The sequence below is a fragment of the Metarhizium acridum genome (assembly GCF_019434415.1).
Source record: "Metarhizium acridum strain ARSEF 324 chromosome Unknown scaffold_141, whole genome shotgun sequence".
Lineage (NCBI taxonomy): Eukaryota > Fungi > Ascomycota > Sordariomycetes > Hypocreales > Clavicipitaceae > Metarhizium > Metarhizium acridum.
The window spans coordinates 160,916-186,440 of NW_027094020.1; the positions used below are offsets into that span (position 1 = coordinate 160,916).

At 52.9% G+C, this 25,525-nt stretch overlaps 13 protein-coding genes across 14 annotated transcripts; 2 read left to right on the top strand and 11 right to left on the bottom strand.

Annotated features, from left to right (window-relative positions):
* The first annotated feature begins 692 nt into the window (after positions 1–692).
* J3458_008711 (uncharacterized protein) lies at positions 693–3,514 on the top strand. The gene is made up of 2 exons (XM_066119353.1): positions 693–3,160; positions 3,221–3,514. The coding sequence occupies exons 1-2, from the start codon at positions 772–774 to the stop codon at positions 3,316–3,318; spliced, it is 2,487 nt and encodes an 828-aa protein (XP_065975145.1). The 5' UTR covers positions 693–771; the 3' UTR covers positions 3,319–3,514.
* A 32-nt stretch (positions 3,515–3,546) lies between these two features.
* On the bottom strand, positions 3,547–6,248 carry CHC1_1 (Clathrin heavy chain). Its single transcript, XM_066119354.1, has 2 exons — positions 4,425–6,248; positions 3,547–4,363 (listed from the first exon to the last, which is right to left on the bottom strand). Exons 1-2 carry the CDS (start codon positions 5,970–5,972, stop codon positions 4,004–4,006), a joined length of 1,908 nt encoding a protein of 635 aa, XP_065975146.1. The 5' UTR covers positions 5,973–6,248; the 3' UTR covers positions 3,547–4,003.
* On the bottom strand, positions 6,235–8,565 carry CHC1_2 (Clathrin heavy chain; the record flags this gene model as incomplete). The annotated part of the gene is made up of 1 exon (XM_066119355.1): positions 6,235–8,565. The coding sequence occupies one exon, from the start codon at positions 8,563–8,565 to the stop codon at positions 6,235–6,237; it is 2,331 nt and encodes a 776-aa protein (XP_065975147.1).
* Positions 8,566–8,691: 126 nt separating this feature from the next.
* On the bottom strand, positions 8,692–9,280 carry CHC1_3 (Clathrin heavy chain; the record flags this gene model as incomplete). Its single annotated transcript, XM_007815970.2, has 2 exons — positions 8,692–9,093; positions 9,194–9,280. The coding sequence occupies 2 exons, from the start codon at positions 9,278–9,280 to the stop codon at positions 8,692–8,694; spliced, it is 489 nt and encodes a 162-aa protein (XP_007814161.2).
* Positions 9,281–9,894: 614 nt separating this feature from the next.
* Positions 9,895–11,877, bottom strand: J3458_008715 (uncharacterized protein). The gene is made up of 3 exons (XM_007815971.2): positions 11,230–11,877; positions 10,744–11,097; positions 9,895–10,673 (listed from the first exon to the last, which is right to left on the bottom strand). The coding sequence occupies exons 1-3, from the start codon at positions 11,593–11,595 to the stop codon at positions 10,500–10,502; spliced, it is 894 nt and encodes a 297-aa protein (XP_007814162.1). The 5' UTR covers positions 11,596–11,877; the 3' UTR covers positions 9,895–10,499.
* Positions 11,878–12,462: 585 nt separating this feature from the next.
* Positions 12,463–14,523, top strand: J3458_008716 (uncharacterized protein). 2 transcript variants are annotated; one of them, XM_007815972.2, is made up of 3 exons: positions 12,525–12,987; positions 13,069–13,547; positions 13,637–14,523. In XM_007815972.2, exons 1-3 carry the CDS (start codon positions 12,793–12,795, stop codon positions 14,214–14,216), a joined length of 1,254 nt encoding a protein of 417 aa, XP_007814163.1. In that variant the 5' UTR covers positions 12,525–12,792; the 3' UTR covers positions 14,217–14,523. The 2 variants fall into 2 exon arrangements, with proteins under 2 accessions (XP_065975148.1, XP_007814163.1); XM_066119356.1 differs by having other exon boundaries at positions 12,463–13,547.
* A 339-nt stretch (positions 14,524–14,862) lies between these two features.
* J3458_008717 (uncharacterized protein) lies at positions 14,863–15,744 on the bottom strand (the record flags this gene model as incomplete). Its single annotated transcript, XM_066119357.1, has 3 exons — positions 14,863–15,399; positions 15,495–15,576; positions 15,671–15,744. 3 exons carry the CDS (start codon positions 15,742–15,744, stop codon positions 14,863–14,865), a joined length of 693 nt encoding a protein of 230 aa, XP_065975149.1.
* A 2,201-nt stretch (positions 15,745–17,945) lies between these two features.
* J3458_008718 (uncharacterized protein) lies at positions 17,946–18,362 on the bottom strand (the record flags this gene model as incomplete). Its single annotated transcript, XM_066119358.1, has 1 exon — positions 17,946–18,362. One exon carries the CDS (start codon positions 18,360–18,362, stop codon positions 17,946–17,948), a length of 417 nt encoding a protein of 138 aa, XP_065975150.1.
* Positions 18,363–18,386: 24 nt separating this feature from the next.
* On the bottom strand, positions 18,387–18,833 carry J3458_008719 (uncharacterized protein; the record flags this gene model as incomplete). Its single annotated transcript, XM_066119359.1, has 2 exons — positions 18,387–18,491; positions 18,558–18,833. The coding sequence occupies 2 exons, from the start codon at positions 18,831–18,833 to the stop codon at positions 18,387–18,389; spliced, it is 381 nt and encodes a 126-aa protein (XP_065975151.1).
* Positions 18,834–19,736: 903 nt separating this feature from the next.
* J3458_008720 (uncharacterized protein) lies at positions 19,737–20,501 on the bottom strand (the record flags this gene model as incomplete). The annotated part of the gene is made up of 1 exon (XM_066119360.1): positions 19,737–20,501. One exon carries the CDS (start codon positions 20,499–20,501, stop codon positions 19,737–19,739), a length of 765 nt encoding a protein of 254 aa, XP_065975152.1.
* An 809-nt stretch (positions 20,502–21,310) lies between these two features.
* J3458_008721 (uncharacterized protein) lies at positions 21,311–21,928 on the bottom strand (the record flags this gene model as incomplete). The annotated part of the gene is made up of 1 exon (XM_066119361.1): positions 21,311–21,928. One exon carries the CDS (start codon positions 21,926–21,928, stop codon positions 21,311–21,313), a length of 618 nt encoding a protein of 205 aa, XP_065975153.1.
* Positions 21,929–21,947: 19 nt separating this feature from the next.
* Positions 21,948–22,121, bottom strand: J3458_008722 (uncharacterized protein; the record flags this gene model as incomplete). The annotated part of the gene is made up of 1 exon (XM_066119362.1): positions 21,948–22,121. One exon carries the CDS (start codon positions 22,119–22,121, stop codon positions 21,948–21,950), a length of 174 nt encoding a protein of 57 aa, XP_065975154.1.
* Positions 22,122–23,014: 893 nt separating this feature from the next.
* Positions 23,015–25,411, bottom strand: J3458_008723 (uncharacterized protein). Its single transcript, XM_066119363.1, has 4 exons — positions 24,495–25,411; positions 24,198–24,419; positions 23,872–24,143; positions 23,015–23,786 (listed from the first exon to the last, which is right to left on the bottom strand). The coding sequence occupies exons 1-4, from the start codon at positions 25,253–25,255 to the stop codon at positions 23,161–23,163; spliced, it is 1,881 nt and encodes a 626-aa protein (XP_065975155.1). The 5' UTR covers positions 25,256–25,411; the 3' UTR covers positions 23,015–23,160.
* Between the last annotated feature and the right edge of the window lie 114 nt (positions 25,412–25,525).

Consider the following 25,525-nt stretch of genomic DNA (forward strand, 5'->3'; position numbering starts at 1 on the left):
GTGTCTGTTGGTTGCGACTGCTCGTCCTCATCCTCAGTCCTCTCACGACGAGGGAGCGCGCATTAGCTTTTATGGGTCCTGCCCCTTGTACTCCGCACTCCGTGGTCCGTAGCCAGGTACCTCTGTCGCATCGGGAAAGCCAATAACGCCACATCACCTATTGAGACCCCGAACAGGACGCGCAACCGCCAGCCTCGGTCTCGTGCTACCAGTGCTGGCCTCAATCGAATAAGATCCAAACAAACATTTACATCCCAAACCAAAGTCCACATCTAGCTTGCGCTATTGCCATAGTTGTGCTGTTGTGCTGCTACGTGGGGAACACCATGGTGCCATTGCCATTGTGAACAACGTCCCAAAAGCAACGGCCAATTTACGCCTCCATCCATCCCGCGAACCCCAGTTCTCGCTCCATAGACGGCCCTCGCAGCGAGCTGCAGCAGGCTAGAAGCTACCGGGCACGAAACGGCGTGCTATTGCCATTGCTGCCGTCACTGTAGTCGGCAATCAGTCATGGCGCCGCCCTTCACAGACGACGCAGAGAGTCAACGGCCGTCGACGTCGCGCTTGTCCCAAGAATCACTCTCCTCCGTATCAACCACGAGCCTCGTCTTCGATCGAATCCAAGAAGAGATGGACAGGGACCCTCCTTCTAGCCGATCTGCTAGACGGGACTTGTTGTCGGCAACGAAAGATGAAGGCGACTACGAGGACACCTCCGAGACGGGTGCTTTCCTCGGGCAACCAGGCGTCCCATTGCAACGCCAGCCCATGGATAGAGGTTTTCGGCGAATATTAATCATAATTGGTGCTGTCTTTGTTGGAGCTTGGCTTGCCGGACTGGGAGTCTTTGTACTGTCCGGCTCCTATAGACACGAGAGCGACTCAGAACATGACCCCGATGCCATCTCAAGAGGATCCGGCAAAGCCGTCACCATGGACCAAGTGTTTGGGGGGTTCTGGTCTGCCAAATCCCGTAGCATCAGCTGGATAGCGGATCCTGATGGCGGCGATGGCCTCTTGCTCGAAGTTGGTACCGCAAATGGTTACTTGGTTGTAGAGGATGTGCGTGCTGACAAGCAAGGCACTGATACCACCTCCCGTCAAACCGCCGACACTCAGCCTGCCAAGCCGCGAGTATTGATGAAGGACCCTTATTTCATGTATAATGGAGAAATCAAGCGGCCTGAGTGGAACGAGCCAAGCCCGGACTTGAAAAAGGTTCTGTTGGCTGTCAACCGCGAAAAGAATTGGCGCCACTCCTTCCAGGCAACCTATTTCATTCTCGACGTCGAAACTGCCCAAATTCAGCCTCTTGTGCCGGACAATGTCAACGCCAAGGTTCAGCTGGCTAATTGGAGTCCCAAGAGTGATGCCATATCATTCACTATGGACAACAACATCTACATCCGTCGACTGAACCAGGCCAATGACGTGGTGCAAATTACCAAGGACGGAGGGCCAGAGTACTTCTATGGTATCCCCGACTGGGTCTACGAAGAAGAAGTCCTCGCCGGCCGCTCAGCAACCTGGTGGTCCGACGATGGCAACTACCTTGCATTTTTGCGAACCAACGAGACGGCTGTGCCCGAATATGCGATTGAGTACTATATCCAGCGTCCGTCGGGCAAGAAACCCGCCGTGGGCGAGGAGGCATACCCCGAGATTCGCAAGATCAAGTACCCTAAGCCAGGAGCGCATAATCCCGTTGTCGACGTCCAGTACTATGATGTTTCAAAAGGCGATGTTTTCTCCATCTCCGCCCCCGACGAATTTCCCGACAAAGACCGCATCATCTCCAATGTCCTCTGGGCCGGCAACAAAGTCCTGCTCAAGCAGTCCAATCGCGTTGGTGACTTCCTCAAAGTCATCCTCGTCGACCCTTCGGAACGCAAAGCCAAAATTGTCAATAGCATCAACATTGCCGAAATCGATGGCGGATGGTTCGAAATCTCGCACACAATGACATATATCCCTGCCGATCCCAGCAAGGGCCGCCAACAGGACGGTTACGTAGATGCAGTCATTCACGAGGGCTACGAGCACATCGGCTACTTCACGCCCATCGACAACCCCAAGCCAATCATGCTCACGTCCGGCTCGTGGGAGGTCGAAGATGCCCCGTCGGCAGTTGACCTGGACAACAACCTCGTCTATTTTGTCGCCACCAAGGAATCCTCCATCCAGCGCCACGTCTACTCAGTCAAACTCGACGGCTCCGACTTGACACCCCTCACCAATACTTCCTCCGAAGGCTACTACGCTGTGTCCTTCTCCTCACGCTCCGGCTTCGCCCTCCTCTCGTACCAAGGCCCCAAAATCCCATACCAAAAGGTCATTTCCACACCTTCCATTCCCATTGAATTCTCCCGCACCATCGAGGACAACGCGGGTCTCGCAGACAAGGCGAAAAAACACGAACTCCCCATCCTCAAATACGGCACCCTCCAGTTGCCCAACGGCATATCCGTAAACTACCTCGAGCGCCGGCCGCCACATTTCAACCCCAAGAAGAAGTACCCTATTCTCTTTCAGCAATACTCGGGTCCGAAGTCCCAGACCGTCACCAAGAAGTTCGCCGTCAACTTCCAGTCCTACGTCGCCTCGTCCCTAGGCTACCTCGTCGTGACCATCGACCCCCGCGGCACCGGCTTTCTCGGCCGCCAGCACCGTGTCGTTGTCCGCTCGCAGCTCGGCGTCCTTGAGGCCCAAGACCACATCGCCGCCGCGAAGCATTACTCGTCCCTCCCCTACGTCGACCCTTCCCGCCTCGCAATATGGGGATGGTCCTACGGCGGCTTCCAGACCCTCAAGACGCTCGAAGTCGACGCCGGAGACACGTTCTCCTACGGAATGGCCGTGGCCCCCGTCACCGACTGGCGCTTCTACGATAGCATCTACACGGAGCGGTACATGCGTCTCCCGCAGGACAACGCCGCCGGCTACGACGCGTCAGCCGTCCACAACGCCACTGCTCTCGGCATGAGCAAGCGCTTCCTCATCATGCACGGCTCCGCAGACGACAATGTCCACTTCCAGAACTCCCTCAAACTACTGGATTACTTGGATCTAGCACGCATCGAGAACTACGACGTGCACGTGTTCCCAGACAGCGATCACGGCATTGCATTCCACGGCGCCAACAGGATGGTGTACGATAGTAAGTCCGAATTCTCCGTGTTATTCAGTTGGATATTGAGCCCCATGCTAACCTTGTCAGGACTAAACAATTGGCTCGTCAATGCATTCAATGGCGAGTGGCTCAAGATAGCGGACCCAAAGCCCATTGACACCAAGAAGAGGCGGCATGTATCATAATTTTCCACTGACATTGGGATGTTTAGAGCGCGCAAGCCAAGTAGGCGTGAATTCAAGTGTATGTTTACCGCTAGCCGGCGTTGGGTTATGAAGTACTTGGTGTAGAAGCGCGATTGCCTACAAGGTAGTTACAATGACAACATGCGGATATATCTGATGTATATATGTCCTTCCATGTGGATAGTACAGATGAGCAACTGAGTTCATAGATAATGCAACTATATGAGTGCAACTTTGACAACAGAAATGCAAATTGATTACTATCATACAACATACAGTAGCTTCGGATTTACTCCCAAGCCTTCATCTAACTCCAAATGTCTGGCTCCAGTCTAGCTGTAGCAAAACTAATTACTAATCATGCCAGATTTGAAGCTCGCCCTTTTGCCGCCTTGTGCCTCTTTAAAAGAAATATTAAAAGCCAAAATAAAAGACCAGCCAGGGTACCCTCCTGATGTATCTGGCCCTGTCACTTTTCTTTTTTCCCCTCTAGGCACTGCGTTGTATATGAACGATTACGGTTTCGCGAATTCAATAACATCCCTGAATCACCCTCCTCTACCGAGGGTGTTCCACTGGAACCTGCGTAGCATCCTTCTTCATGCTATGATATGCGCACATATTAGAAACTTGACATGCGTGGCAAGGTGGACGCAGGAAACCAGGCCCAGACCGGCACTTGCATCTAGTATCCGTAGCCGGTGGGTTGCGGCGCAAAGCCGTTTGGCTGCTGGTATGGTGCGGGGGAAGGGCTGCCCATGTTGCCGCCAGGTCCAGCGGTGATCATGAGGCGGCCAGCGCCAAGAATGGGCGTGTTATCTTCAGTCTTCTCTTGTTCCTTCTCCTTGGCCTTGCGAGCCTCATTGTCAGCCTTTAATAACGCAATCTCTTTAGTCTGTTGAGCCAACAAGTTGATCATATATGGCATGGTGAAGTCATGAAGGCCGTGGCGCCATGACAGCTCCAATACAAGATCAGGTCGAATGAGTTCATTACAAGCATAGAGCATGCCTGTGTAGCACTCGCGGTGACCAATGTCGACAAACTAGGGGTGAATTAGTGAATAATTCTGCAAATTAGAAGGTATGGGGGCGCCTAGAACTTACGTATCGCAAAAGATCGTTAACAATATCCTCCTTGCCAGAAATAGCAGCAGTCTCGATAGCATCCTTGAAAAGCTTGTCCTGCTTAGACAAGGCAATAGACTTCTCCCAGCGCTTGTTCTTGCGGTAAATATTGGCGGCGATCTGACGGAAGAAGATGAGGTCGTGCTTCTCAAGACGGCCAGCCAGCTCGACAGCATCGTAGTTGTCGTAGTTCTGGACCGAGTCTCTCAGAGTCTTGTAGTCCTCTTCCTCGATGAGTAGGTCGTTCACAGCCTCATTGACGGTGCGTTTGTTCTGCGACTGGACGTTGAGCAAAAATGGCTTGATCAGAGGCAGACTGTCGTTCTTCTGGAATATCTTGACGACGCGGTTGACGTCGATACGAGCAGTCAAGGCAGCCAGGAGGTCGGTCAGCAATGAAGGATGTTGCTCTACGTAAAACTTGATAGCCCGGTAGTAGATTTCGAGATTGTTCACCTTGACTACGATCTCCTTGAACTGCTGGTGGTCCCAAGAGTTCTCGGGTCGCTCAATAACAGCCAAGGCGGCGTTGTCGAACTCGTCGTAGTGATAGTAGCAGAAAACCAGCTCAGGCCACAAGTTGGCTTCCTCACACGCTCGGATCATCTTGGGCATGTTCATTCTTGACCAGAAGATCTTGATGTGCTCCATCAGACGTTCCGGGTGGTACTTGGACAGAGCAATGCCAAGTTCTGTAAACATGCCCATGTGAGCACGCTCAAGGCCAAGACCTTGCTCAAGAAGGCTGATGAGTTCATCGAAGTAGCCATTGCGCTCATACTCCTTCACGAGAGTCTGTAACTGTTCAGCATCCACAATCAAGTTGAGACCACAAATTTGGGCGAGGCGGAATTCCTTCTTCTGAACGCATGCCTCATGCACCTGCTTCCAGACCTTGATGTTGTTAGCCTTACGAGCGCAGTCCACAGCGGCCTGATAGTCTCCAAGGTGGACGAGAGTGGTCGCAAGCTTGGCCCAGTTGGAGATACTGCTGTAAAAGATCTTGGAGGCCTCAAACAAACCCTCCTCGTATGCCTTATCACCAGACTCCTCGATGTTGGCAACATTGGTGGCCCGGAGGAAGTCTTCAAGCTCGGAGAGCTGATCAAGACGAGCATAGCAGAAAGCAAGAGCGGTGTCAATGGCAGGTTCTCGAAGAGTCTTGCGCGCCATGCGGAGATACTTGACAAGTTCCTCGTTTTTGCCAGCGTGGGTGGCGATTTCAATGACTTCAGCATGGTTTCTGGGGTCGTCAGCCTTGATGTAAGACTCGATAGCATCGGGTACACGGAGTCCATCAAGCTGAGCCTTGGCAACCTTGCTCCAGACCTCGGGAATGTCAACTTCCTCAGCGTAAGCCTGGGATCGGTCGATGCTGACAACATGTTCAACGAGAACATCGACAGCAGCAGACTTGTTGTCGGCCTTTTTGTAAATCTCAAAGGCTTCTTCGAACAGACCGACATCGATACACGACGCGGCAATGTCGTCGGCATTGTAACTGTCAAGTTTGTGAATGTAGTCCATAACACGACCTTTGTCAGCTTTGGCAGCGGTGAACAGAAGGAGGTTCTGCAGGTTCTGGTTGTCGCTGAAGGGAGATGGTTCAAGCACAATCTTCTCAAGAAGCTCAATGAGCTCAAGCGGAAGGTCGTTCTCAAGGAAGGAGGCGACAGCAACAGAGACCTTGGCGGGATCTGTCGACTCGGGAACAGCAGTGGCAGTGACCTGATCAACGACAGACCGACGGTGGATGTTGTTCTCGCTGAGGACAAAGTTCCACAGCTCGCTATCTGATCGTTCCAAGAGGGTAGCGGGCTTGGGCACGGTACATGGAGTTCTCGTTGGTGATGTTGACCAATTCTAGATCATTTTGACCCTTGGAGTAGGCAATGTATGCCAAGTTGGGGTCGCGCTTCTCGCAGTATTTACCAACTGTGAGTGTATCGTATTGGTCGTTCTCCTTGAGGAACTTCTCGGGGTTGTTGTTCGAGTCAATATAAATCTTAGCCAGGGCATTATAGACAGCCTGCTGCTGGTTACCAGTCTGGAGGGTAGCCTCAAGGAAGGGCAAAAGGAGCTTCAATCGGTTGCGCGACTCTACTTCAGACACTAGCTCATCAATATTGATCTGCTGAGCATTGACGGTGCCGAGTAGCTGCTTAATAATATTCTCATCACAATCGACGTCGAGCAGACCACCAACTACGGCGGGAGTTCTGCTGGGGTTAACACGCTGGACATAGGATTCAATGGCCTGGAACTGCTGGTTCTGATACAGATATAGAATTAGATCGTGGACGAAGTTGAAACGGTCGCAAACAATGATGAGGGGAAGCTGTTCTGGCAGTCTGGCTTCCTTCAAAAAGTTTTTGACCTTTTCAGGGTTGTAGTAATTGCTGTCACGACAAATTCGCTCAACCTCATTCAACTGGTTGGACTTTGTTGCGGCCTCGATGTACTTGAAGTGGACATCGGGGTCCTCGGAGAGATTGACAATGCTGCCAAGGTAGTAGAAGAGACCCTCTGCAGTCTTGTACTTCTCGAACAAGTCAATCAGGCGAACAGGACCAAGAAGCTCAGAGTACTTGGTTGCAATGTTGACAACAGACTGAAGATTCTGGCGAATGTTGTGTTTCATCATAGCATCGAGACAGTCAAGCGATTGCTCAACAGAAAGCTTGCTAAAGAAGTTGCTAAACCATTCGGGATTAAAGTTGGTGGTGCCGGGAATGTTGACAATGACGCGCTTGATAGCCTCGGGGTCCTCATACAGCTCGAGTGCCTTTTGAGGGAGACCGGCCTGCTCGCAGAGGTTGGCGATGCGGCCCTTGTCAAAATGAGTGAACATATCGTTGCCCAGGATAGCCTCGGCAACTTGGGGGGCATTCATCAAGTTCATCTCCAAGAGTCTGGTCTGGAGGCGAGCATGCTCAGGCTTGTTGTCCTTCAAAGCATCCAGAAGGAAGGCCGTGGCCTGTTGGATCATGCCCTGGCCCTGGAAGATGTCGCAAACACGCTCCAAGTCAACCAACGAGCCTTGCTCATTGTTTGCCAGAGCGGTAGCAAATTCAGCGCCCTTCTCAGGATTGCTGCGGATGATGTGCTGCAAGAGCTGGATGTAGTCGGGCTGGTAGCCAGTTTGAGCGGTATAAGGCAGAATCTTGTCGAACTGGCCGGTTTCTGCAAAGCCGGCGACCACTTTGTGAGGCACGTTCGCCTTGAGGTAGACAGTCAATGCCATATTGACATCGTAAGGTCGAACCATATCGCCGAGTTGTTCGGAGCAGTCCAGCTTGCCTTCCTTGAGCCACTTTTCGAGTAAGTGTTTTCGGTTCTGTTGCAGAACAGGCTGGGCGAGCTCAAGGGTTTCATGTCTGTTCAGGCCACCCTTGTCGAGAAGCATACCAAAGTACTGGAGAGTGAATGCCATCTGGCCAGGCTGGGCGGGGAGCCGCTTGAACTTCTCAATCGTCTCGGGGGTGCGGAGGAAGCCACGTGGGGAGTTGGCGGCAATCTTGGCAGCCTCCAGGTAACTTCCAGAGTTGAACAGCTGGTCGAACTGCCTGGCATAAAGGTTGTCCGCGCCAGGCAGTCCAGCCCGTGAGGCCAGTTTGATGGCAATCTCAGTATTGGCGGGGTTCTCGAGAAGGTAAGGGATGACTGTGGTTTCATCAACAGTGACGAAAAGGACCTGGCCCTTACGATTGATGCCCACAAGACCGGATGACTCGTCGTCGGCGCAGCTAGTGAAGATTGTGTCGCTGGAAATTCGGTTCATGAAGATCAAAGTACCGGTCTCAAGGTCGTACAAATGTATGAAGCCATACTTGGTGACCATGAAGATGACACCGTATTTCTGAGAAATCTGCAGGGCCACAGGGAAGTCATTGGTTGCCTCGGGAGGGAAGAAGATCTCAACAGCCTTCTTCTGAAAGACTGGGTTGGATTCGGCATGATCGACCTCGACAACGTGCAACTTGGCACCGGTGGCGGTCCGAACGGCGAAACTGAAGAGCTTTGTGTCTTGAGGAGCGCCTTCAAGGCGTAGTGACCCGAATGATGCGGCATGACCCTCAATGGCCTGGCTGATGCCACGATCCTTGGAGTACAGCTGCATGGCACCGACAACACGGCCCTGCTGGGATGAAATACCGACCACCACCATCCATTTGCCGTCCTCGTTAGCACGGTAATTGATGATTTGGCAGCCCTATTGCGCAAGTATTAGTTCAATTTGTACTGTCTAGTCAGGAAATCGCTTCGTGCAACGAACATTAAGGTTGGCGTTTCGCTCAAAGACCTTGGAAGGCGCATCTTGTGCGGCGTCGTAGACGTCCCAATGGTAAACACTGGTGGTCGTGACGAGACCCAGAGTAGACTCGCTGATCCACTTCCAAAACTGCACATCCTCGTTCATGGTGCATGACTTTAATTTTTTCTTTTGCTCCAAGTCAAAAATCTGCAACGTCCGTGATTGGGCCCTCAAGGCGATGATCTGTCTATTCCAGTGCATGATGGCACTGTCGGCCTTGATCGGCCTTCGCGTCACGTTGTTGCCATTTTTGAGCTCAACAATAACGACCTCTGACTGAGCGGACTCGGTCTTCTTCTCACGGATACACACATATGAATCGGATTCGAGTGTCTAAGACCAAGGCCGAGGTTTTGTTAGCCGCTGATGCCATGTTTGCTCTCGGTGTTTTGCTGCTGGCCAGTGTAGACAGATGCAGGTCGGTGGTACTTACGCAGGAGTTGAAGCCGATTGATTGCGTGTCCACTCCAACGTTGGCGAGTTGGACCAACTCCTGAAACTTGATGGGCAGAGGCGCCATTGCGCCTTAGTTCAGCTTTTACGTCACGTTGAACCAAGCCGGATATGAAATTCGGAGCCTCAAGCTATGGATGCGAGTAATCTCTGTCGCAAATCCACTGTTTCGTGGCCGATGTCCCGATAATGCTGTCAATGTGGGCTCAACAACGACCTCAGGAGAAGTTGACGGAAGCTTCCATGCGCCAAATGGCAAGAGCAGAAAAGCAGTTGCAGGACGAGACAAGGCAAGCAAAAAGAATTCAACGAGTAAAGGATCGGTAGAAGCAGGAAAGAGAGCGGGTGGTAGTCGCGTCCGTGAACTGCTGGTGGCAAGCAGATGGACTCGTAGAGGGAGATAAAGCGGTGATGATTTCGTCGTTTAGAGATGGTAAAGGAGGCAAATGTCAGTCCCCGGTTTGGGCCATCTGTTCTTCACGAACATGGGGCAGGTCAAACAGGTCAAAACAGCAGGCATGTGGGGGCGTAGGTTTGGGCCCAGCCAATTGGGGGTCGCAGGAACAAAGAAATTCCGATCCAGAAGCGCACTGGAAGCCAATAGCTTCTAGCAAATGCACTGCTAAATGCTCCAAATGTCCCATCAGGCACGTGCAAGCTTCAATTTCGGAGGTTACAAAGCTTTCTATGTGTGCCTGGGCATGTTGTCGTGCGATGCTCTCACTCACCAATTGCACACCAAATATTGCTGTCGCACCGGCTTCATCTTCAATGAATCTGTCTTCCCCTCTTTTGCCCGCACCCAAGAGCTATCGGGCGCTGTCACTGCTGCCTAACAGATCTGATTGCTTCCCTCAGCTCTGCTCGGAGTGGAGACGTCATGAACACTTGATGATCCTCGCTTTCAAAGTTGTGGGCACCGTCAGAAATCAACGAGTTGACTCGGCCTGTTGTCGTCTGGCCCAGGAGAAGTTTAGATATCGTTGAACGTGGCAGGAGTCCAGCTTCCGTTATACATGTATTCGCAAGCTACTCCGTGGAAAAATGTTGGTGTCTGTTATTGCAGGTTCAGTCTAACAGTCAGAGGTTGCCTCGATGACAGGAAGTGTCCAGCATCTGCCACTGCATTTGCTAACCCTCGCAGGTAGAGGCAGCCTGGAGTTGCGAACAGCTCAGAGCATAACAATGGCAAGATTGTTTTGGAGTCTACGTGGATATACATATATCAAAGAAAGTTCTCGGGCCAATCGTAGATTAAACAGACTCGTATCTACGGAGTATGTTATCTAAGAATATGTCTTGACCATCTTCAGCAAGGCTTCATCAACTTCCTTGGGACTGGTGGCATTCAAGTAATGACCACCGCCCTCAACAAAAGTCAACGTCGCCTCTGGCGCACTCGTAAACAGCTTAATATGCTCCTTGGGCACGACAGTACCAAACACCGGATCCTGGGCACCCTACGCGTCACTCGGCGTCAGCGGACAAGCATAAACGTCCAAAGATTCGAGATGAATCATTAAAACATACCTGGAGCCAGTGGACCGGACACTTGACATCCCGCAGTCGGAAGAGCAAGCCATCTCTCTCCATCAGACACGCCAAGGCCATGCGCAACTTCCTGCGACCCTCATCCCCAGAGTAGACCTTCTTCAGAGTTTCGTCCCAGAACGATAACGTCTCTGGCGGAACAGTTCCGGAGAAGCCCAGCTGGGCAACCATGCCACGCCACACTTCATCCACGACAAAGTCAGGAGTAGGCGTGGCACTGCACCAGCTATCATAGAAGGGAAGAAGCTGGGTCTGGGGGTCCCAGCAGCCCTTCTCTCGGGAAGCAGCTGATTCGGAGCCCATCGAAGTGCCGAGGGGAAGCAACCCGAGGATCTAGGAAGAGTTTAATAACTTGACTGTCACATCTTGGCTGCATGCTGTGTCTTTCTTTGGTTCTGGGGACAAGCAATGAAACGCTGGCAAACGAATAAAGCGGACCTTGGGCGTGGGGAGACGAAAACATACCCTGTCTGGCGCTAGGAGGGCCATGCGAACGACCACCCATCCGCCCTGGCTTGTTCCGACGGCGAATGCTTTGTCGACTTTGAGGGCGTCCATGACCTGCAGGGCCATGGTGGCCGTGTCCCAGTATGTGAATTGCTCCGAGGCAGATCGTGTGGCGCCATGGCCGAGGGGCTCAATGGCAAGCAGGTTGACGGCATCCGTCAGCGTCTCGTTTTCAAACTGGACATTGTAAAGAGAGCACGTTGTGCACATGGAGTTGATGAGCACAACGGTCGGCTTGGTGGCATCGAGGGCTCCGTTGGAGAGTCGATATCCAGCGTCGATGCCCCCGAGATGTGGGACCTTGATGGTTGTAGTTGCCGCCATGGCGGATGCAGGAGAATGCGACAAAAGAGAAAGAGAAAAGACGGGAGGTTTCGTTGGGGACAGGAACGCACCCAAGGGGCAGGGCTTCGTTCTTAATATGAAACCAGCACCTCTTTACCAAATCCGGTGACGCTAAATGTACATGACAGAAAACGTGGCTAGGCCTGGTGATTTTATCCAGCGGCGGTAATAAGCATCTCGTGGCACCCCGCGCCAATGTGGTTTTGTTGGCCGATCGACTATCTGTTCAATAAGAGTTGTTGAAGCCCGTGGCCGTTACCGGGTCTCTTGCAGGGTCTGAACCAAGGCAGGCTTCGGACCACACTTCCTGTCTTGTACATATTGTAGTGTGATAGACGGGCAAGTCATCAACCCTGGCACAGTGCCAAGTGCGTTCTTTGTTCTACGTGGTTGCCACCAGATCAAGGGGGTTTGTTTTAGCCTATTGCCTCGTAACTCGAAACAGCCTCTGGAGGCAAGCCATGACTAGTGGTGTTGCCACAACTCCACTTGTTGCGCACATACTGTAATTTTTTTCCCTCATCCCAAGAACGGGAGCGGACGGCACGCACCGCTAGCGGCACTGGAGAAGAAATTGAGTTGGCCGTTTCAAGTTGGCAGCTAACTTCCGGCGCAGTGTGCTGCATCTTGGCAACCAAAGTGTGTCACGGTTGGGGATTATATTACCGCCATACGGGTCTTGTACCACCTTGGACAACTGGATAGGCAGACAAGATATTAGCATGGACTCGAGTTGGCTGAGCCGAACCCTGGTAACTATATATCACCAAAAGCGGATACAACTTTCAACATGCCACGAACAAGCTGTCCATCATGCTTGGCCCGCTATCTCAACTTGGCCAGACAAAAATGATGAGTCAAGCCGCGTAATATGGGTCTACCGAGTTTCCATGGTATTGATAGGTGACGATCCCATAGCCACCAGTGGGCTAAAAGTGCTCTAGTGTGTCGTTCAGGGGAGGACCGGAACGGATCCAAGTGCCGTTTGACAGGCAAAAATATTATCCCTACAACGGGGAGTCTCCCGTACCTTGTGAAGGGGAAGGGACAGAAAAAGGCCATGTGGTTCTTAAGCTAAAGCTGGGGCTATATTACAGTTTCATTTGTTCTAGTACCATGGTTGCATTCTCAAGATAACATCACATTCTGGTGTTGGGTACCCTTGGGTGGCAACTGATGGCATCTGACGACTCCGAGTCCAAGCTACCTGGACTCCCAGGCTACGATGCACAAAATCTGCAGCCATGGGCTGTGCAAGTCGTTGTTTCTGTGACGGCCCTGGCGCTGGTGACCGTCGGGCTGCGTCTTCTCAGTCGTCGCATCAAACACCAGCAACTATGGCTGGATGACAAGATGATCATGTTCTCCATGGTGAGCCCTCAAACAACGTTCTGGCCGAGACATTTCATTGCCCAACGTGTACGGCTGACTTTGGTATAACCCCCCCTTTAGGGCTGGAACCTGGTTGTCGTAGGCTTCATCTTTGCCATGTATTCGTCCGGGATGGGCCTCCATGCAGACCAAGTCGACCCGGCCGACATCGTCATGGTGGCCAAGTGGTTGGTCGTGGCCGAGGTGCTCTATGCGTGGAATCTAGGATGGACCAAGATGAGCGTGCTGCTGATGTACTATCGCATCTTCCGCCTGCCATACTTCAAGAAGATGGCCTGGGTCGTCGGGGCTTTTGTATGGGCCTGGGTCGTTTGCATCACCTTCTTATTCATCTTCATCTGCACACCGGTTCAGAAGCTGTGGTATCCGCAGATTCCCGGAAGATGCATAAGCCAAGTCGGCACCTGGATATCCAACGCCGCCTCCACCATCTTCACCGACCTCGTCATCCTAATGATGCCCATTCCCCAGATATGGAAACTCCAGCTGCGGAGAACCGAGAAAATTGGTCTCACACTCGCGTTCAGCCTTGGGTTCTTGTAAGCTCCGCCCCGGACCTCATCACCGCTCCGCCGCGCTCTGTCGAGAGGGCTGTTAGCATTCTGACGTGATTTGTTTCATTTCGCAGTGTCGTATTTGCGTCGGCCTACCGCACAAGCGTCCTCTTCACGTACACGGCCAAGGACCCGACATACACTCTCACCCCCACCGTCGGATGGACGGCCATCGAAATGTCGGCGGGCATCGTGTCGGCATGCCTGCCTACCCTTCTCCCAATTGTGCTTTGCTGCGCGCGAGCGTTCGGCCTGACACGAACGGCGAGTGTGCTCAGCAGGGACATCAACGCTCAGCCGACATTCGGTGGTTCCCGCGGCAACAGGTCCAAGTTGAAGAGCGGACCGAATACACTGACCAACTTTAGCACCCGAGACGGAGATGACGATGGCCACAAAGGCGAGGACAACCCCTTCTACGGCCTGCCGAGAAATGCGGAGTCGGAAAGCGTCATCTCGCACCCCACGGACTCGAGAAGCGAAACCCCAGAGGCAGCGACGTTGGAGCCGAGCCTCCGCCCAGACACCAAGGGCTATGGGCATTCTGTGAAAAGTTACACGGGAAAGGGCACCGGAAGCCACGATGACGACATCCCCTTAAAGGGGATCCGGGTGCAGACAGACTTTACCAGCACAACGTCGCGGAGACACTGATTTTGCTTTAAAGGAAGTGTTGATGGCTGGGTATATACGAATCGGGTCAGGTTTATTGCTAGACTGTATTTTTATTGTTCTGGGCACTGACCCTGGCTTGACGAGTCTTATGATGGTCGTTGATTTCATATTGCAAGATGTATGGTAGGTAACACAAAAGCATTTAACTAAAAGGGGTACTCGGCTGCCACACTATATCATGATATATTGTAGTATGCTCGTATTTGCCTATGGTCCAATGAGTCTCGACTGTAACCAAAAGCAAGTACCGAACTCAATCATATACCTAGGTACCTAGCTATCGCGCTCTATATTGTAACTTATTACAGTATATCAATGTATACTTGGGCAAATTCTGCCCGACTATATACTAAAGTTTAAACGTACATCTACTCTATAATGACAAGCCAGGTCCCCATATTTGTCAGTCTTGCATCTCCATCTTCCAAATCCCACGGCGAACCATCTTCCTCCCCATTGCGCCAAGCCGAACCACGGATCCAGCTAGCTACCCCTACGGTACAGCCCCCAGAAGCTCTTCATGCGGTCGACTTGACCGACAGTAAACTCCAGCATACAAAGTTTACAAACACTACACCCCGTCAGCCCCACATCTATCAAATCGCGACGGCTCAAGAACCAAAACTCACTCAACTCTGTAGTCCATGTAGTTATGGATCGGGTCCAGGCCAGGCTGCTCAGGACAGGTATCCAGGCGCTTGCCGACGGGACATCCCCAAGTCGGATAGCCCTGGGCAGGAGCGTCGTCCACGTAGTCGCCTGCGCCGTAGCAGCCGTCCTGGAAGGTGTGAAGCAGCCCGAACCAATGGCCGACCTCGTGGATGGTGGTCTTGCCGGTGTCATACTCCCGGAAGGCGCCGCCGGGCAACGTGTCAACGCTGACGACGCACCCGTCGTTGTTGAAAGGGCGGGAACCCCCGGGGGCCCGTTGGGAAAACGTGCAGTAACCCACGACGCCGAAGCGGCCCATGGGCTGCTTGGAGAAGTACAGGTTGAGGTCCCTGTAGCGGCCCCCGCGGAGCTTCTTCTTCATCGCCTCTTCCTCGACGCCGCTGGACCAGGCGGCGTTGATGGTGTGGTCAAGGGATTCGAGCACGAACCTGACGCCGGTGCTGGCGAAGCCCTCGTTCAGGGCGTCCATCTGGTCGTGGATGGCCTTTGGCTACAGGTGGTGAGGGAACCGTTAGCTTCTTGTAGTTGGATGATTAACGAGACGGCGAAAGGTGTGCTCGTCTTTTGTCGTGCAGAGGCACTTACTGAGGCGTAGCCGCCGTCCGCGGTGTTGTTTGCCGCAACAATGTGGACGTAGGTGTCGACTACGATTTCCGCCGAAGCTCTCCTTGCGAGGTGAGGGAGTGTTTTGCGTCGCGCAGCTTGCTGGACGTGTCTAGGAACTCCTTGGGCAGGGCGTTGCCACCAGTTGACATCCGAACTCGACGGGCTCGCTGCTGGGAGGAGTCGCGAGAGCGAGCGCGGCCAAGCTGGCCAGGACGGCGGATTTGAGCATGGTCGACTTGAGCAGAGGTCGGCAAGATTGCTACCAAGGCGCTGCACAGTGATTTACTGCGAGTTTACAAGTTAGTAGCGGGATATCTTTGTTTGCCAAGTATACACTGACATCCTCTAGTTGGTATATTATGGAATAGGTGGTAGCTTACCTGGCCTGGTTGGATACTGTCTCTGACTGTCGTTGGTCAGTATACAGGAGGCAGAAGAGTGTAGAGTAAAGTGTACTAGATGCTACTCGACGAAGAATAGATTGTCTGTGGTAGACACATCTCGAATATGCATCTTTTTACACACGCCAACACACAGAATTTTCTTCGGGATACTCCGTATACATGCAGGGACTCATTGTAACCAGCGGCTTGTCTTTAGCAACACAGCCATCTTGCCCCAATTAGAAGCCAAGGCTCTTTAGAAAGTCGATGCTAGGCGCTCACAGTCACCATGTTGCGCCGTGCTCCCTGACAATCATGTCGAGCACCGGAAACGAGACTCACAACCTATTCCCAGTCTCCTTCAATTTATCGTACGGGCTCCGAAGAAGGAGGCTAGTCCGCCACCGGACCGGGCTTTCATCTTCAATCTTGGCACTACCTTCCTAGTTGAACGCAAACCTTCAAGACCAGCTCACAAGCACAACCAGGCGGTGGTGTGAACGCATCTGTTTGAAGTCCATGCTTGACCCCCCTATTCCTGTTAGTTTGGTGACCGGGACGGAGAACCAGGTGTCACTACAGCTGTTGGATTTGATCAGCGAATCGTGGGGCAAGAGGATGCAGCAACAGCGGCCCTGGCCGAGTATTTCCAAGCTCCAGCTTCCAAGTATTTGGGACGCTCCGTGTTGGCACAGCCTTGCCACCCAACTCGTCCAGAGACACGGTTGGAGAGCGACAGGTCACAGAGCCTGCAAATTTCCCGCGTGGAGAGTCGGATGCCCGTTTCTCCAGGTTCTACACGGGCCGGAGTCAAGTATAATCCATCGGAACATGATTCGTGCAACTCCACAAGCAATTTCCGTGCCATCTTCAAGAGTTGCCAGTTGACGTCGAGCAAAGGAGGTTGTCCACGACAAGTCAGTTTGCTCTGGACACAGCTCTACAAACGATACAAGAAGTTGTTTGATTGGGGCTACAGGATAATTGGGGGTAATAATGTCCGGTATTGGGTCTCGAAAGTTGACGAGCGACCAACGTGGCCAACGCGGTCGACGCACTTATTCTCCGCCACCTTTCTAGAATAAAGGGCGTTGCTGGCTTCTCACAGGCCACCGTGCATGATACCTTCCTTGTACCGAGATTGACTCTAGATGACGAGTGGAGAAACGTCTGTGATTGTGTCTGGTCTTTAACTCGGTGCTTTGGTCAGGGCCGTGTTTCTGGGGAAAGTGGCCCATCTGGTAAATCCGGCTGTTAGTATCATCCGTTTTGAACGGATGGTGACTTATCAAATGCCACGATATATCTGTAGAGCCGGGATGGTCCTTCGAAGCAACCGGTGAAGGCTGCACCGTGACCTGGCGTATGTTCCCGATAGCAACTCTACGTCCTGACCCCTCGACGTCAATACGGACGACTCTGCTACAGCTAAAGTAACTGGCTCGAGAAAGAAGGAAATGATTTATGCAAGCTCCGTAAAAGCCACAGGGTGTAGATCAAAGATTGTCGGCAGTCTCCGGTGCTCGCTACCTGCGTACCACGAGCTTAACCTTACATCCCATACACGTCCCCAGGCAGCATCAATAGACTGGATAGGTAGCTTAAACATCTCGTCAGACTCTGCGATTCAACATCAAACACCTTGTTTACGCTACGCCATGCCCATTTCACCCGTCTTCACTGCCCTAATGCAACTCCACGCCACTGCAATGCACCGTTCGCTTCCACTCACGCCTCAACTCCAATTACGCCATCAGCCAGGCGACTAGGGATTATATACAGAGGAAGCCAAAAAAATTATCCAACCCAACCAGGTACCTGGCGATCGCGCGCCACGCTACGATATACTATAACAATACCATGGTCTATCAGCGTATACGCTTTCAATGAATTGACGCGATTGACCACCTAGCGCTTGGGTCACGGTACCTCCAGAGACTAACCATACGGTTAATCTGGCCAAGCGTCTCGGTCCAGCAGCGGCTACTCATATATCAGCACAACTCTCGATGTGAAGGAACAGTCAAATTGGGGGGTAAGGAACGACTTACCCCTGTCTGTAGCTCATAAAGTTGTGCAGGGGATCCAAACCAGGCAACGACGGGCATGTATCAATGTCGGAGCCAGCGGGACACTGATAATCGGACTGAGAGCGAGGCGCGACGTGAGCAGGCGTGTCGTTAACCAGGTCGCCGCCAGAATAAGTCTCGCATTCGCCCTGGAACGTGTGAAACAAGCCGAACCAATGGCCGACCTCGTGGACCGTGAGCTTTCCTTGGTTGTTGGCTCCAAGGCTGCCTCCAGGCATGCTGCCGAACTGCATGACGCGGCCGTCTCTGATGAAGCTGTCGGATCCGGGGGTGGCGCCCTGCACAGGGAAGCAGCAGTAGCCTCCATTGTTGGCGCTACCCTGGGGCGCCTTGAGATGGTAAAGGCTCAGGTCCTTGTAGGAGCCCTTCTTCATGGCCACCTCGCTTCTGTCGTTGGCCTAGGCGGCGTTGACGCTCCTGTCAACGCCCTTGAGGGTGACGGAGAAGCCGGTGCCGGACAGGCCCTGGGTAAGCACGTCCATCTGCCTTCGAATGGTGTCGTCCTACGTGTGTAAAGAACACGGCCTGTTAGTTTCATGTTTGGTCAGTTCGTAGTTGGCGCTACTTACAGGCACATTCCCGCCTTGCGGCGTCCCATCTGAGGATACAATGTGGACGTAGGTGTCTACGACAACTTTGGCTTTGGCGACGAGACCCTGTGTAGCAAGCTTCTGCTCCTGGAGACGGAACTCCTTGACGGCGTCGACGAACCCCTCGCTTGGGGGCGGTGTACCGCACACGTCAAGGGGTTTGTCGACTGCGAGCGCCGTGGCCAGCGCAACAAGGCTTGAGATTGCAAGACTGTGAAGCATGTTGAGCAGTAGGGCTACCCGTGATGGCCGCATCGGTGAAAGATGGCTTTTGATAAGGGGCGACGGTATCCTAGCAGATGTAACAAGCCAGCAGCTTTGAAGCGAAAGTGTCGGACCGCTGAGTTGGAGGCTGCTCCTTTCTTGAAATGTGGCATATCTCGCCCTTTTATCTTATTGATGAAGCAGCCGGGATAATGACTTGCCATGAAAGGAAACTCGACCTGATGTCCACATCTTCTGGATGAATTGACATAGTAGGAAGATCCAAGACATTGTCAACTGGTAGCTCCCTCGAGAGCTCCATGCCGATTGCAACAGACCAACGGGTTCCCTCACAGCCTAAAATTATAGATGTTTGATAATACAGTCTATGGCAGGGTGTATTTGCCCTAGCAACAAGTATACGCTAGGATACTGTAGCATAATGTATCATAGAGCGTGATAGCAAGGTACCTCGACTGGCTAGATACCTTTTGCCTCCCACTATACTTGAGCATTCGGCTCTAGAGCGCCAAGGATCAACTGCCAATTGTGGGAATAGCAACATCCTATGCCAAAACGTCGACCTTCACGAAGGGGAAAGTCAACAAGTCTTGGTTTTGTATATAGTATCCTGCTAGCCCGGCGCCGGGGATACAAACCAAACCAAGCAAAATCATCCCGGCACTTGGCAATTCAAGGTTATACGGTAACGTTGACACCTGTCAACCAATGGGCGAGATTGCTGCCACCTCCTACATTGGGAGGCATGAGTTGATTGTTAGGTTTGCGGGTGTCCACCCCCGTGATTTTTCGTAGATCTGTGCCATGTTGGTTCCTCCCCCCGGTGCTTGTGCTTATCAAGCTGCCAAGAGATTTTTAAACGCTCCAGCAGGAGCCGGGATACCCAACGCTAAAGGAGCAGGGCTGGCGAGGAAAACAGGCGCCGGCTCTCGCTCAGCTCAAGTGCTCGCGGTCAATGTGATGAGTGACGGCTGCTTCGTCTCCCGTAAATAAATCGCAAAACGGGCAGTTGACGGCCACGTAGCTCACCACGGCATCTGAACCATGGCTCATATCTGGAGCAGCCTGACTGGCGGACGGTAGAGGTGGGAGGAAATCTGCGAGGCTCCTGGGCGGAGGTTCAGAGGGAAAGTCGACGTCGTTTCGGACATCTGTATATCGGTGAGTGAAGCGCGACGGCGCATGCGGTCTGGAGGAGTACTCAGGAACCACAGGCGTTGCCGCTGACGCGGTGTCCATGCGCTGAACTCGTCCGACTTGGCCGTTTCTCAGGCGCACTTTAATGCCGCGTGGGTGGTTGCCTCGAGTGAGGAGCTGGCTGACGACGCCGGCGGTTTCTTTGCCAGTGGGCTGGTCTTCTTTCAGTATGATGAAGACGGAAGCTCCTGGGATGACTTGCTGGACGGTAGGGACGGTGCCCGCCGCCTGTTGGGGCGTGGCGGGGGAGCCTCGCGATGTAGGACCAGGACGGGTTGCATTTTGTTTGTCCTGGCGCGGCGGACGCGGTTGGCGGTTTCTGGGCCTGTTCATAGCGGACCACAGGAGACGGCTGTCCGGACGATTAGTCAGGGGAAAGCACGTGGTGGTGAAGATGTAACAATGTTGGTTGGGGTGTGAAGTTTGGTGAGTCGAGGGCGTTGACATTTGAAGTTGTCCCGACTGAGTTTTGGCTAGCTGGAGCAGGCACCGGGCCTCCATGGTTCGACTTTATTTTATTTTTACTACACGCGCGCTAGTTCACAAAGAGCACGCCCTCTATACTTTTATACACGAATATTTAGTTTGTACAAAAATAGCACCCAACATCACTGCAGTCTAGAAAATGAAAGACGGCCGAGGCCATGAGAGATATTCTCTGCCACTCGGCCGGAATGCCTTCTCCGTAACCCTAACCCTAACACTTACACAAAACCCTGCCCCAAATACATCTCGCACGACCCTCAACCAAATCCTTCTTCCTTCTTATATCCCTCCACCCAATCCCCCACGCCACGACAAACATGCAAACGGCCATCCGACAGCAAGATAAAACACCGACTGGAAGGCCATGGCATACGACCTGTGCGCAGCAGGCAAGAACTCTGGCCCGACAACATTGCGCACACCTGTCGCGCTAGCCTTGACACTCTCCTCCGCACTCATGGAAGGGATCGTGCTCGTCATCTGCTTTTTCAGCGTGCCGTTAAAGATGGTATTGGCGACGGCGATAAACATGGCTCCGCTAAACGTTTGGCAAAACACCATGGTGGCAGTGGCCATGGCAACCAACGGCGGAGGCGTGTTGGCCTGAATCGCCACAAGTGCAATTTGCATGCCCAGTCCGCGTCCGGCACCTACAAAGATCTGGTATCCTACCCACGTCGCAGTCGGGGTGAAGAGGTCGAGCGTGGCGAGCAGGCCGCTGCCAATGCTGACAATGACGGCCGAAGCGACGGCAAAGGGGAGGTAGTATCCTATTTTCTGCCTTGGGCGCGCCCTCATTAGCCGCTCGTGTCTGATGGAAAAAGTCAAGCAGCTCGTAGGAAAGCAGAGTCGATTGGGAAAACGGACCCAGAAAACCAGAAGCCACGGCAAACACGAGCTGCGTCAAAATACTCGGCAGGATGTACAGCCCGCTCTGGAACGGACTCGCGGCCTTTATGCTCTGGAAGTAAATCGGCAGGCAATAGCTCGCTCCGAACAAGGCAGCAGACAGGAAAACCATGATCAGGCACGCCGTCCAGATCTCCCGCCTGCGGATAATGGTCAGCGGCATCATGGCATCGTCGCCCGCCCGCCTCTCCCAGCACGAGAACACACCAAGGGTGGCCACGCCGCCCATCAGCAGGCCGATGACCGTGGCCGAGCTGCGTGGGTATGCATTGCCGCCGTATTCGAGAGCGAGCAAGACCATGATTGCGCAGGGGGGCGAAGAGCGCAAAGCCCGGGAGGTCAAACTTGTGCCTGACAATTGCCCATGCGCCCCCGGGGATGCGGATGCGACGGTCCGGAATGGCGACGAGGCTGATGACGAGTGCGGCAAGACCGCCGACGGGGAAGTTGATGTAGAAGCCTTGGCGTTGTCTTGCCAATCCCTTTGAAGTTGAGAAGGGTGTGTTGGTGTGGGATATGGGAACTTGCACCATCGCCAGCTCTTGTACTCGGTCAAGGCACCGCCGCGAGCGGCCCGGCCACAAGCCCGATTTGACATCCGCCCATGACCATGCCCATGAGCGCCGGCCGCTTCTCGAGCGGCGCAGCGGCTGTAATGATTGTAGTTGCGCCGTTTTCGAGACCGGCGCTCCCCAGGCCGGCAACCGCTCCGCCGAGGATGAACATGGTTGAGAAGCTGGCGATGCCGCATATCAGGGACCCTAGTTGGAACAAAACAGCAGGAAAGCGAGAAATGTCCACTTGCAAAAACTGTTAGTTTGTCCCCCCGCGATTTACGAAATCGTCTTGACGATATCTGTTACCTTTGTCTTGAAGTAGGTGTAAAATTTGCCCGAAAGCGGTTGAAGCGACGCACTTGTCACGTCGCCTCCGGTGTAAGACTGGCACGCAGCGCCGTACCACCCGACGTCGGCTAGCGAACGAAAATACGTAGTGATTCGCGGGATGGCCTGTCAAAGTTTACCCGCGGCTTCCATTGTGCAACCCTCCCCCGGAACCCGCACACTGTGACGATGATGGACATGTCCAGCAACACCAGTCATGTCGCCAGCGTTACCGCCATCATCAGACTGAATAACTTCCATCCATAGACGTACTCCACCTCCAAGTCTTCCTTCTCTACTCCGAACATGTCCACGTCCGTCGGGCACTGCTCCTGGGCTTTTCATCGTGCCCGAGGTCAAACTCCAGCGGCGGCAAGGCGGATAGTCGGAATTTTTCGTCCAGGTATTCCGCAATGGACAAATGAGAAGGAACGAGTTCCTGTAGGGCATGAGTTGCCATTCAGATTAGTTATTGTGAGGCCAGCGGCCCTTGGTTATTTCTTTTTGAAAGAGTCGGCAAGGGCCTTGGGCCGGGATCGAGACGAGGTGGTTGTGGATATAGGTGGGATATACCACGCCGAGTCGAACGCTTCGCGACGGAATCCTTCCGAGACCCAAATTGAAGTGTATGGTTTCCTCTATGGGGATGTAGCAACTATTTCATGTTTCCATGGAAGGCTGCATGCAAGTGAGATGGATCGTAGCTTTGCCCACGGCGACAAGCTGGCCCCCACTGTCATACGGACACAAAAGATCACGTTCCGGACCATGGCGGACATTGCAAAATGACGAATTATTCAAGGAACCGTATCAAGTAAATCATGACATGTCTCTTTCGTTCTTATTCGTGGTATCATATAGTCTAGAAATCGTTCATAACTTTAGTAGTCCCATGGCCCAAATATATCTGACATCCAGGTCATATCGCTCAAGTCCAGCACGGTGCTTGGGTCAGCTACGCCGTCAACAATCAAGCCCTCATGCGTACCTGCTTCGTCCATGGCGTTGATCGCCGTGCTGACCGCCTGACCTTGGCTCTTGGGCGTAGGCAACGCCACGTCCCGGAGGTACGGTGCCAAGATTGGTTCCCACGAGGCTCGCAAGTTTCGCAGAGTCTTGGCTCCCTTGGTAAAGAGTGTGCCATCATGGTCATCTGTTCTGATCGGGTACACCTCATCCACCCTGTAAAATAGCTCAATTGTCTTGTCCAGGAGAGACAGTAAGTCGGCTGTAACTTTCAGAATGTCCTTGTCCCAAGCCTTGTCCTCAACAGTAGTCAGCCTGTAGAGATTAGCCTGCATATGGGACATTTCCACATACGCAGCAAACGGTAGTCCAGCAACCTCGGCGGCTGGGATGGCAAAAAAAATGTCGTAGAATGCCTTTGCGTGTTTGGTACAGGAGTACATGCTGTTAATGCGAACTGGCTCGGGGATGCCTTGCTCGGTGAACAAGCCAATAGAGTGGACGAGGCTTTCTGTGCAGTGAAGAAGCAGAAGAATATGGCCTATTGAAAGTTTTCCTTGCATTAACTACTGCTGTGTAATGGGCTGCGAGATTGACAGGAAAGGGGTGCTGAGAGGTGAACGTACGATTGTTGGCCAGGCCATCTGGTAGCTGGCTGCGGATATCGTTTAACCGTGATACCAAGCCCGGTTTCAAAATGTACGTTGGATTTTGGCTGCACTCGTTTATTTTGCTGCGCATCAACCTTTGGGCTTCTTCTCCAACAAGTTGGATCTTGACCATGGTGGCGAGAACGGCATCTGATGGATACTCATTCTCGTGTTCCAGGACTGCTAGAGAATCGTCCATATGAGCTGTCCAAGCAAGCGTCTCCATTTTCCCGATAAATGACGTGGTGCTATGCCGTCATGAGCACGAAACTCAGTCACTGCAAAGAGGTCCCTCAACTTACATTGATATTGCCAGCCAGAGGCCGAGAACGACTCTGCGCTCCTCCATGGTCCGCACTCTGGGCGGTGGCGGGGGACGGGCACTCCATGTCTTGAAGTACATGGTGGACTGTTGCTCTTCGGCAGGGGATCTGGTAAGTCCCATGTCAAATACAATTGACTGTGCCAAAGTCGCATACAATATTAAAAATGGCTTCATTCCCGGCCCCGCATTCATCGTTGCCCTGTTACCGGCTCAGTTAGACGGAGCCGCCTACAGCTACAATCAACAGCCTAGAACTGAATCGAGTTGGACTTACCACGTTAAAAAGGCAACCAGGCCTTGTAGAATGTCCATGCTTCGATCGCCTTCAAAGACTAATCTATCGGCAACTTCTCGCCGAATCTTTTCCCTTAGTATACGCTGCTGTGGTATCGACATGGATGTCAAGTTCATAATACACATCCACAGAAATGGCCTTTCTCTTCGCAGTGCTGCTGCCGTCATCTCCATAGGTATGTGCATGAATGGCGACGCCTCCAGCCACTGTCTAAACTTGGCGAAATAAGCCTCGGCTTCCTCTGGGGTTGGTTCTGGCCGCCTATCTGCGTCATTGAGGGTTGATGTATTCCGGCTAGGCGACAGGTCCGATGCGATGCACTCGTGAGCCGCGCACAAACTGGCCTTTCCCTGTGCTTGTGACCGAGTTGGATCCGCTGTAGCGGCAGCCGCCAACGAGTCCAATCGACTGGCAAAAGGTTGTGACGGTGTGTTGGACAATGGGGTATACGAGTGGTTAGTGTGTGTCCGAGAATCATGGGTAGCTCTCAGCATTGAAACCAGGTCTTCAATCTTCTCTTCGAGTTGCGCAGTACGTGAAGATGCCGTTTTCTTGGCTACCCGCTTCCTCGTCGTTTCAATCTGGTGGCAATCTTTCCCAAGCCGATGGCATCTTTCACAGCTACCACCCCTGGACCGCAGGATGCATCTGCATTTTGCCCGAGAACAGTTAGTACATGAACGGCCGTATCCGGCAGAAATACCGTCGGCGGAAGCTTTTCCAATGATTGTAGATGCCATTGGTGTGAAGCTGTTGCTGTGATTGACAGCCAAACCCCGACTGGGCGCCGTTGGTGGATTTGAGCGCCACAGCGATTAAATTCCGGTCTTGTATCGTGTTGAACAAGCCTGTCAAATGGGGTATGGACATAACCGTTATTCAAGACATGAAGTTGGGTCGGAATTGGATATGCAGAGCATCTGAGACGTGTGGTTTGGGACTTGTAGGCCGGAATTGAGATGCCTCTTGCTGCGAATGCCGCGTCATCGCTGAGTCAGCCATGCTTTGCC

Coding starts and splice junctions, on each gene's coding strand:
- J3458_008716 (XM_007815972.2), top strand. CDS start 12,793: ATGGCATCTGACGACTCCGAGTCCAAGCTACCTGGACTCCCAGGCTAC. Junction 12,988..13,068: donor AGATGATCATGTTCTCCATG/GTGAGCCCTCAA, acceptor CCCCCCCTTTAG/GGCTGGAACCTGGTTGTCGT. Junction 13,548..13,636: donor GCGTTCAGCCTTGGGTTCTT/GTAAGCTCCGCC, acceptor TTCATTTCGCAG/TGTCGTATTTGCGTCGGCCT.
- CHC1_1 (XM_066119354.1), bottom strand. CDS start 5,972: ATGGACTACATTCACAAACTTGACAGTTACAATGCCGACGACATTGCC. Junction 4,364..4,424: donor TTAACGATCTTTTGCGATAC/GTAAGTTCTAGG, acceptor ATTCACCCCTAG/TTTGTCGACATTGGTCACCG.
- J3458_008715 (XM_007815971.2), bottom strand. CDS start 11,595: ATGGCGGCAACTACAACCATCAAGGTCCCACATCTCGGGGGCATCGAC. Junction 11,098..11,229: donor CCCTCCTAGCGCCAGACAGG/GTATGTTTTCGT, acceptor AACTCTTCCTAG/ATCCTCGGGTTGCTTCCCCT. Junction 10,674..10,743: donor GTCCGGTCCACTGGCTCCAG/GTATGTTTTAAT, acceptor AGTGACGCGTAG/GGTGCCCAGGATCCGGTGTT.
- J3458_008711 (XM_066119353.1), top strand. CDS start 772: ATGGATAGAGGTTTTCGGCGAATATTAATCATAATTGGTGCTGTCTTT. Junction 3,161..3,220: donor CAACAGGATGGTGTACGATA/GTAAGTCCGAAT, acceptor TAACCTTGTCAG/GACTAAACAATTGGCTCGTC.
- J3458_008723 (XM_066119363.1), bottom strand. CDS start 25,255: ATGGCATCTACAATCATTGGAAAAGCTTCCGCCGACGGTATTTCTGCC. Junction 24,144..24,197: donor CTCTGGCTGGCAATATCAAT/GTAAGTTGAGGG, acceptor ATGACGGCATAG/CACCACGTCATTTATCGGGA. Junction 23,787..23,871: donor AGATGGCCTGGCCAACAATC/GTACGTTCACCT, acceptor AACTTTCAATAG/GCCATATTCTTCTGCTTCTT.